We start from the raw sequence: 10712 nt of genomic DNA on the forward strand, positions 1-10712 counted from the left end.
GCTATTTCAACGTTTTCTTTGTATTGAAAACGACTCCACTGAAGTCGATTTCTATGTATAAAAAATGAGTACAAAGGACTCGATTTCTTTATCTACTCAACTGACAAAAAATAGATATGAACAGTAAAATCGACTCCTCTGAAGTCGAATTGTTAGAAATGCAATATGTTTGAAACGTTGCCTAACTAATAATATTGTTTGGGTTTTGTAGTTATTTTCTAAAAAATCCCAATAGTTCTTTACAATATTTTGAAAAATGCCATAGTTTTAGAGTATATTGAAATTGTGTTCATCGTCTCACATTCATGTTCATATGAGAAGGGAAAAAAAAATGTTTATCACTCATTGGTTATATGTGTTAGAGTTTCAGTTCTTATAACTCTATGCTACTACTACAAAAGTTAGATTATTTTGTAGTGATCCTCAAGTTATGTAATATATTATAAACCTGTTTAAAAAACTCTATATATTATTCCAAGAATACTTAAAAATTACTCCAATATTTTTAATTCCACAACTTATACTGTATTAAGATTAAGATTATAATTTAGAGTCCAAATTCGGTAAAATTAGGTGAAAAACTCATGTTTACACCATCTAATAAGAGATTATCATATTAATTTTTTAGTTAAAACTTAATATATTCTACCGTACTTAGTAATATCTCAATAACCTCTCAATTTGGTTGGATTTTCATATGGAAATTATAATTGATTAAATTTGGTTGTACCTATTCTTTAATATATAATATGATGATGTAGCATATTGTTGGGATTGGAGAGTATAAAGCTTAGATTTTACACCATATTTTTATAGAATTTAATCTCTGTAAGTATAAATTAATGTGTCACCAATCACAAAAAATCATTATCACATCAGTTTGTAAGTTTTATGTAATAAAATTTGCAATACATTTAAGCTTTAGCATTTTCTTCATTTCACTCACGTTATTATAATTATACACACTCACACACTCAAAATGCAAATCATGACTTAAATTCGCAAAAAACGCCATCACATAAAACACTCAAAATGCAAATCGTGAGTTGAAATCACAATACACTCATTTTTGTGCATTTTGAGTGTGTATAATAAAGTGTGTAATAAATGCCACATTTTTTTTTTCGTTTTTCCTTTTTGGCTTCCTTAGCCTATGCTCTTCTTTTTCTGTTTTCTTTAATTTTATATCACTAATATAGGCAAAGATGATAAAGAATTAAACTTCCTCCATGGAAATATTGAAAGCTTTTTTGTGAAGCTGAGGATGAAACTGGCCCAAAAACTCGAAGATTGACCTTCTAGATGTAGTAATATCATGAGCCATTGCAATTGGGACCATATTATTTGTGCAATTGGGCATGAGGTGAAAAGATGCATTGTTGTTTCTATATCTTTTTGACATAAGGGGAAGCTTATGTCTTCTATGGTGAATCTTTGATTGATCACTGACCAGGTAGGAAGAGAATTCAGGGCTATTTTTCGTTGGAGATATTTTTTAATCTTTCTTCAATTCTGGATTTCCGTATCCTCCAAGGTCCAAATAGCTGTTTATAAGAGGGACTATTGAAGAGAACCACTTGATCAACCCTGTAGTTGATTATGTTGAGAACTGACCATTTGTATTTGGAGTCAGAAACTAGCCAGCTTTCTCATAAGAATTGCGTGCCTAGTCTTACTACATGGGAAAGTATGGTTATATTAGAGCATTCATGTTAGCTTTAAGCACTAGGACGCATCAAGCCGTTTTGCTCTATATAAAGGATTTGGCTATAGGAAATGTTATGCACATGGCCCATCATCATTTTTATATTACTCGGCCATTAGTATGGACCATGAAGTATAGTTCTGTCTTCTTGCTAACTGGGCAGAGCCTGCAACTAGATATTACATTGGGGGAAAGACATTTTAAACCATTCCCTTACCCTAAGTTTGGATGAAAGGAATCGGTGGAGAGGAGAGAGAAAAGGAGAAGAAGAGATCATAATGTACAGAATTTTAGTATATTTTGGAATGTACTGAGTTTTAGTCTTGGCTTCACACCTAGTGCAAGTTATCATAATCAGGCCCTCGGGGAACCATTTAGCAATATCCAATTGTTGACAAAACCAATATATCTAAGATTCAAAAACCATGGTAAAAGGAAGTGAAGCCAAGACTCATCCAGGTGTGACTGAACACTGCATTTCAAGAAACAGAGTCCTTTGAAAGATGTCATATCCAAAGCTTACACATTAGATGAATCCTGTTGTAGGTGACTGCAATTCTGGTGCAGAATTCTCCCTGCTGTGATGACTTCATTTCGTCTGATCAAAAACTTGTGGCACAGCATCATAAATGCCAAACTTCCAGCAGAGAAAGCTGTTCAGGGAAAGGGCATATCAGTATATTACTACATACTACGAGCTTCCTGTATGATATAGATCACATTTACTTGGAATAAAAAATAGAATACTTACAACTGATACTCATTTGGAAGTTTGGCACATACTCTTGTAGAGCTTTTCCATGATCTTGCAGATGGTACGTATTATCAAGGTACCATATCAATTATGCCTCAGTCTACAGAAATGATAGCATCATAAGCAATCAATCCAGTTTTCCTCTCCTTTGTATTTGGGAACAATGTGCATAAAACAAAAATTAATGAACTATATAAACAAGATCAATCTGGGAGAGTTTAGAACCTATTAATTATCAACTATAAGCAAGAGAGCTCTATGGGATCTCCTTCCATTATATGTAAACTCAACCATTTAACGCATTTAGGGTAACTCTGCACTCACTTCAAGCCTCTCAAGATTCACATGACATGTCTAAGAAACTTCTATAAATGCTAGCAGCTATAGATAACGTGTGCATATTTTTATGCTACAGTTTTGTAAGTAGGATTAGCAAGACAATGGAAATTGGAAAAGGAAGTGGAGCAGAGAATAACTCTATCCCATCATTTGGTTGAATGGATGAAAACTCAAAGAGGATAACGTATCAAGGCCCACCATTGTCTGCCAGCCTAAAAGTGGGTGGATCGGGGAAGGAACCTGTTAAGACTTAAGAGGGGTGCCCCCACAGCAATCAATTTCAACAAACAACAAGGGTAAAAAAATGTCTTCACCTTTACCTTGGTCCTTTCTTTACCTCCTACTAAACACAAGGTTAGGAAATTTCCTTTTTTATCTTGTAAGCAACATACCATTTTTCATGGCCATTTTCCATACCAAAACAATTTGCATCTAGCTAAGTGAAAGATTAATTTTAACTTCAAGGGTTGTACTTCTATAATAGCTTGCAGGAGTTATTTTCACAAAATTACATACCATGTGGAGTAATACTTCTATAATGAACATGAAAATATTAAATAAGAAAAGAAACATTTTAAATTACCATAGTAACTATTCTGAATCTTCTTCACTTTCAATGGCAGGAATTCTGCGGAAACGAGCCAAGTATCGCAGATCTGATACTTCACTTTTATTTGGTGTCACTGATCTCTTACGCTTAGCAGAAAACCCTGTCCCGGAAAGTGAATCAAATAAATCTCCCATGTCCATCTCCTTTTGGACCCCGCTATTCTCATCAGCATAGCTACAGAATCACCCATTGAAGAAGTCAAGAAAAAATAATGACCAATCAGGTAAGAATTCAATTAAAATAGACAGGAAAATAATTTATTTATATAGGGGGATGTTCAAAGTCAATAGTATAAAGGGTTGGTTAATAGGTACCTTTAGTACATTTGTTAATGGACCATTTCAAAAAAGTTTTAATACCACCTTTATGAGAAATATAAAAAGCTGTCAACAAAGTTAGTTACTTTTTTTTTCCTATAAAAAGTTTCTAAAAATATTTTATAAACCAATGCCCTTAGTGCATCCGTTAACTTTTCCCTATTGAAAAATACTTTGCAAACACCATAGCATGCATTAGTCATATTTTCAAATTGTTTGGGAAAACATGCAGTAGATAAATATACATTCATGAACTAACAGTGTAGTTTTAACCACATCTTGATAGAAAAGGACACAAGGGTTCATCAGCTGTCTCCATTCTCCCATTCACATTTTGGAAGTGCTATTCATTCTTGGCTAAGCTCAACCCAACCTAACTCAATTAGGCATTAGTCCCAACTAATTGGGTGCATTAAAAGTACTATTCATTACTTATCAAAATATTAGTGATAAAATATTGAATACTAAGGTGGCCCTGCTGTTACTATTTAAGATATATTAGTGCTTAATATGATGATAGACATGGAGGGAAATAAAAATTATAAATAACATATAGGTGCAAGCTTTTTGGCCAAAACTATATGACAAATTTCTTAAATAAAATGTAAACAAAGGCTACTAAAGGAGGCAAGGGAAGCCATACCGTTCTCGAAGGATTTTGAATGCTTCTTTTGTAGCATAAGGCAGCCCTGTCTTTGGATCACGATACCTACAATATGAAATGACAAATGATTAAGAAGTACGGTGGGAGAGTATACCAAGGAACCATTGTCAAACAACTTCCAAATCAAAGGTCAAAATTAATGAAAGTAATCAATTTATTAGGGCTTAATCAAATAGCTAATATAATTATTGGTTATTTGTTTGACTGTTCTTGGACTTGGGGACTCACATCTAGTGATTCTCTCCCTCTATTCATTAGTTCTTTACTCTCTTGTAACTAATTTTCTGTTCTTTTCTTTTTCTTGCTTGTACTATTTGACTTCTTTGTGCTCCTTTTGCATAAAGTAGTATTTTAATATAGACTTATCTTACTTATAAATAAAAATTAATAAACAAATAACCAATAAAAATACGATTGACTCCAGGTTGAGTTCATGGGTTCAAAGCCCATTTGGTGCATGTGTAACTTACTAATAATATATATATATATATATATGTATATATATTAAAAGTCAAAATGAATAATAAATCTTCAAAGGGAGTTCTGGCACACCTAATGCTTTTCTAGGAAAAAGTACTCCCATTAGTGTCCTTAACTCTGTTCACTTGCTCATTTAAAGGTTGAATAAGAGCATCTACTAATTCTACTTCCCACTTCTGAACAAATCAGAACGAACTCTAGTTCCAGTGTAACACCATACTTATCAGGCCCAAAGAATGAGACACTACTTCTTCTTTGTTCATAGATATGGAAAATAAATTAAGAAAAAGTGTTTGAAGCAGAATCTTGAACGAACCTCTAGTTCCAGTGTGACACCATACTTCTCAGGCCCAAAGAATGAGACACTACTTCTTCTTTGTTCATAGATATGGAAAATAAATTAAGAAAAAGTGTTTGAAGTAGAATCTTAGTGCGCCATGCATCATTCCAAAGAAAAACCTTACTAACATCCCCAACCTCAAATGACTTGCTATTAATGAAATTATGAAAGTGTGCCACCCACTTCAAATAGCCTTCCACAAACCTACGCCATGCCTATGCCTCAAAACTGAAGTCGTTGAGCAACCTGGATCATCCACAACTTCAAAGCTATCTCCCAGCCTTGTAATCTATCCCTCTCCACTATACTCAAACAAACCCTACAACCCAAAAGTATTTCCTTTTGATCTAGTCCTAATGATGAGGACAAGGAAGAGCTCAAGGAAAAAGATTAAATATACAAAAATTCAAGAATTGTGGTCTAGTTTTGATGTCAGACCTTCTTAGCACCTTTGATAGATCATTTTAATTATTAGTATTGAGTCTTTTAGGTTGAGAAGCTGCTGGATAAGTTTTAATTAAGTTCTATTAGAATAAGGGCAATTTGGTAATTTCCAGAAATCTGGAAAGGGCTGTCCTTGGCTGTACCATAGGCCCATGGGTCTTATTTTATGTTTACATATTATTAAGTCTTTTATTTAATTATAATTAGTATTTCTATTCATTCTAGGAACAGGTTATTTAGAGTCCAGTCCTACTAGGAAAATGACAACTATAGCCTCTATGTAAAGGCCCTTTAGTAGTCATGTTATTTCAAAATATTTTTTATTAATAAAATTCAACAGCTTATTTTAAGCTTTGTTTGGTGATGCAAACTTCTCCGAGGTGTGATGCCAAGGAACCCTAGGTCCGATGCTTAGGAAGACCTAGGTGTGATTGCCTAGTGTTTTATTTATGTTATTTTCTGTTTATCCCCTGTTTCAGCCCCCAAACAGCCATCAACCCTCATACTTTTTCTAACGTAAACTCTTAAACAATAATCCTTATTCAAGAATTCATCAAGAAACCTAGTATAGTGCTGAACTTCTTAACAGTCCTGCATCACCTAACCTCATTAATATTTTACCATTTATTCCATGGACAATCAAAGCTGCTGGTTCATGTACTTTTGCAAAAATGTTTGAGAGAAAAACAGAAAGTCAATTGCCAATGAAAAAAATTAACAATCTCCATTGTCAAAGTCATTTTATTAATGATTTTTTTCTTGTAAAAACTATATTACTAAATCAAGGGTTAACTACGCATGATAGAACATCATTATAATCCATATGTTCTCCAGTTGTACTTGCACAGAAATCAACAACATTTTTAGACTTTGCATTTGAATGTTATTTCCAACAGCCGTATCTTTAGGGAAACCACTGACCACCAAATCAGAAATTCAGCTCTTACCTGGCAGGCAAACCAGTAACAGCACATACAGCCTTCTCCGGATCTGGAAAAAAATTTAATTAGAACACATAAATCAAAAGCATAGCCATAGAATAAGATCAAGAAGTCCCTAACTGCCACCAAAGAATGTGAAATGTATCCAAGTATGCTTTTAAGCACAAAAATCTTGACAGAAGTTATTTTTCGTTTCACCTAATTAAACTTAAGCTTGGGGATTAATACTTATTTAGGAAGAAGAAAATGAGGCCGGGGGGGGAGGGGGGGGGGAGGGAAGGCGGATAGCAAAGGAAAGAGAGATAAACTGAGGAAAAAAAAAAAGGATGAAAAGTTGGAACCTTTAATAAAGTAAGGATACCATAAAATGTTTATCTTCATGGTAACTGCATCATACGAAGCGAGAGTCATGCCAAAAAGAGAGCAAAAAAGGGCATACCCCTGAACACAGGAAGTATACGAAGGAAGTGACAAAGGAAAAAGAAGATGAAGAAGGAAAAACCAAAAAAAAATTATCTTAAATTGTTGTAATCCAGGAACTCTAACAAGTTCGAGGAGAATGAAATAGTAGCTGAAGTCCATCTGTTTAAAGCCTTCAAAAAAGAGAACCTCAATTTTGATAAAGGAAACTCCCCCTCAAAACAACGCACATTCCTTTATCTCCATATGCACTACAATAAACAAAGGCCTCTCTAAAAACTACAGGTTTATAGATAATATATTAATATTGAAGCTCTTAAAGAGCTATTTTGAACAGAATCTTTGTGATCTTTATCCTAATAGACAACTCACTTCGACTACAGTAAGCTATGCAGCTTCATTTCTTTAATAAAAGGCAGGTGCAAAATCAAAGGTATACGAGTATATGTGAATAATATCAGAGAGTTTTAGAAGTTCTAAACTTCATTTGTAGTACTAATACGCAGTTGGGCAGAAATATGGTGGTAGTATCTCAAATGATGATAGAAACTTCAGGTAGCATCATTTACATAAAAACAAGGCTGATCTACAGCCGAAACTGACAAGTACACTCTTGTGGATCATTATGAGGAGCAGGGTGTCTAAAGATTAACTATGCAATTTAGCAGGACAATAGATCCATTTTTAAGATCATGGCACAGGGGTCTAAAGGTTTACCTTCAATCCCTGGCTTAGGGGTGTGACTGACACAAGGAGGTAATTTATTGATAGTGGCAGGGACAAAGCTTAACATGCATAAAAATATCAGTGACTGTATGGCTTAATATTTGAGAGGAAAAAATCATCCATAAGAAAACAGCACCGTCAAACATTGGCAATCTTGTATGGGAATGATTTGTATACAATCAAATTTTGCATAAAGATACTCTTTTTAAAATAATAATAATAATGAAGTACCAGTATTATCAAAAAAAGGAAAGCTCAAGAACACAAGATGCGTACACAAACTTAACTAAAGAATACAACGAGAATAAATTAGGCTCTAAAAGGAAGAGAGCGTATTAAATCATTTTGCATAAATATATTTATAAAAAGAAAGCATTTTCACCATGACTTTAAAATGACCACAAGCATATAAAGTTAACTTACAAGGAACAGGTGTTGTAGAAATCTCTGACAGAAATGACAATCCTTTACTGAATTCTAAATATGAAGAACCTGTACGGAATTTATAGATCAACATTATTTAATCCAACTTGAATTAATTTAGCAGAAAAATTAAAACTTTGTGCAGTCACTTTGCTGTCTAAAACCAATATGTAAATTAAATTATGAAGGAAAGCTTACCATCCTTTGAAAAAAATCGTATCTGTGGGCCACTGTAGACAGCTTTATGCACAATTGCTCTTTTCTTAACTTCTTCCTCCCTTGCTAAAACACGCTCCAAGTTCCTCAAGTTCATGATTTCTGCAAAATTATAACCAATGCCATTCAAGTATAGATCATACAGAAAGAAAAAGCTTCACAAATTCATAACATATAAATAAAAAGTTTCCAGCAATCCTCAAATCATCTCCTAAAACTGAGTATTAAGAGTAGAAACCTGTTTGAGCTGCTTCCAGGAGCATCTCTTCTTGGGTCATCTTCTTCTCCTCTCCTTCCTTTTTCCTTTTTATTGGCTGAAAATTCATTCCAACTTGAATGATTGCATGTCTTTAGATTTGAAAACGCTACTCATGCAAATTTTACAAGTAGCAAAGTCTAAACAAATCAAATGAACTAAGGAAGCAGTGAGCAATGCCATTAAGGATTAGAATAACATATTCAAGAATATGACCCAGCTCATCCATGAGAATCTTAAAATAAACCTATTCGAGTACTAAAAATCAATTAGGGTTTTTGCAAAGTGAGAATGGAAAAATAAATAAATAATTCATTCTCAGACATGCATTTGAGATAGTTAAATGGTTGAATTTGCCCAACTTCAAAAAGGATATCCCCAAGATACATTATATCATACTCAAATACATGTCTGAGATGCTACTGGTGATAGTATAAGTTTAAGTCTCCGCAAACAGCCTTTTATTTCTTCAAAATTAAATTGAACGTCTTATTCATCATGACCATCATTCCATTTATACAACAAGCAAGTCTTTAATCATAACCGGAAGTATGTCCAGCAAGAAATGCTATAATAGGACAGACAACTGACCTTCATTGTTGCTTGCAGAGCTGCACGTATTGCATCTCTCTCAGCTTGCCTAACAATGACCGAAGTTCTAGTAGATTTCCTGATCGTCCTCTCTCCTTCATTGTCATCAGGGCCATCATGGTGTTCACGGGAGCCAGACTTTTGAGCTGGTTTTTCATCATTGGGATCGGCTTCTAACTTCGAGAGGTCTTTCTTTTTCGTTTTCCTCTTCGCTAGAGTCTTTCCGGGGAATATTAGTCTCTTCTTTGGACGCGTCCTATAAGAAAACCCAACATTTAGAAACACTCCCAAATTGATAGTATCTTAAAACATCATTTGCTTTAGCCAATAGAAACTAAACCTGTCCTCAGCATCATTTTCTACTTCTTCATCTGGCTCGGGCTCCTAAATAACATGATAACCCAAAAAAAAAAATCTTTAGCAGGATGACTACATTTTAGACTGTTCAATTTCTAAACAAAAGCCCTTTAGACTCGCCTCTAGCTAGTAAAACCTACAAAAAAACTGACCCCACCTGCCAGAACAAGTTATCGGGTAATCTAGGGGCATTCACCCTTTCACGGGTTAAGTAATGTATGCTCATGCCCAGAAGTTATATTCTAGTCTGTTAAACTAAACTAAGCTCATTTTTGGTTATTTAGCTTAAAATTGGGGTTATGTACAGCGTAATTTAGCATTACAGAAAAAAAGGTAAAATTGTTAAGAAAGTATAAGGAAGCTCTCACATCTTCATCAAAGTCACTATCAAACTCGTCAGCAACCTCTTGCTCTTCTTCATAATTAACATCATTCTCTTCCTGCAAATCACATATATAACATAGTTAATTTCCAAGTTAACAATATTAGAAACAAAATTGAGAGAGAGAGAGAGAGAGAGAGAGAGAGAGAGAGAAGTACATCTTTAAGAGCCTCTTGATTCCAGAAAAGCTCGTCTTCTTCAATTTCCTCGTCGAGCAGCTTAGTCATTCGCTTCCCTCTCGTTGGTCGAGTGGTGCGATCGAGGAATGCATGTGCTTCTTCTTCTTGTTCTTTAGAGGAATCCATCACAGGCCAAGACAGTGTGACACGGAGAATCAGTCTACTAGAGCGAACTATCCAATTTCAAAAATGTATGAACTTTTGCTATGTTCAGTTCTCGTCTAGGGCTTATTTTCTCTTCTCTGTTAAACACACACACACACAGTGGCCTGTGGTTTTTTTTTTTTTTTTTGTATGGGGTCGGATCGAAACAAAGAAGGAGGAAATTGGTCGCGTTTTTAAAATGGGCTTCGAGAGCCTACTCACTCCTAAAGCCCATTTATGAAGAGATTTGGCATTTGGGCTTGGTTTGTAAAAAACACAAAACGTTGTAAACTACGCATTCCCGCCGCCAGTCCCATTTTAGCTTAGGATTTTTGTGTTTCACGAGGACCTGATTTATATAATATTTTCACAATAGGTGATAAGTTGTTTTTTTTTAGTAAGAATTTTTTTTTTTTTAGGGAAA

The 10712-nt window shown here is 34.4% G+C and overlaps 1 protein-coding gene across 2 annotated transcripts; it reads right to left on the bottom strand.

Annotated features, from left to right (window-relative positions):
* Positions 1-1986: 1986 nt before the first annotated feature.
* Positions 1987-10425, bottom strand: LOC112001001 (SWR1 complex subunit 2). Of its 2 annotated transcripts, none has more exons than XM_065767427.1 (12): positions 10124-10425; positions 9952-10023; positions 9567-9610; positions 9227-9482; positions 8618-8693; positions 8362-8481; positions 8164-8232; positions 6601-6643; positions 4369-4434; positions 3382-3582; positions 2457-2605; positions 1987-2358 (listed from the first exon to the last, which is right to left on the bottom strand). In XM_065767427.1, exons 1-10 carry the CDS (start codon positions 10268-10270, stop codon positions 3390-3392), a joined length of 1086 nt encoding a protein of 361 aa, XP_065623499.1. In that variant the 5' UTR covers positions 10271-10425; the 3' UTR covers positions 1987-2358; positions 2457-2605; positions 3382-3389. The 2 variants fall into 2 exon arrangements, with proteins under 2 accessions (XP_065623499.1, XP_023888938.2); XM_024033170.2 differs by having other exon boundaries at positions 2457-2559; positions 10124-10424.
* Positions 10426-10712: the final 287 nt, after the last annotated feature.

Source organism: Quercus suber, unplaced genomic scaffold (assembly GCF_002906115.3).
Source record: "Quercus suber isolate HL8 unplaced genomic scaffold, Cork oak 2.0 scaffold_805, whole genome shotgun sequence".
Taxonomy (NCBI): domain Eukaryota; kingdom Viridiplantae; phylum Streptophyta; class Magnoliopsida; order Fagales; family Fagaceae; genus Quercus; species Quercus suber.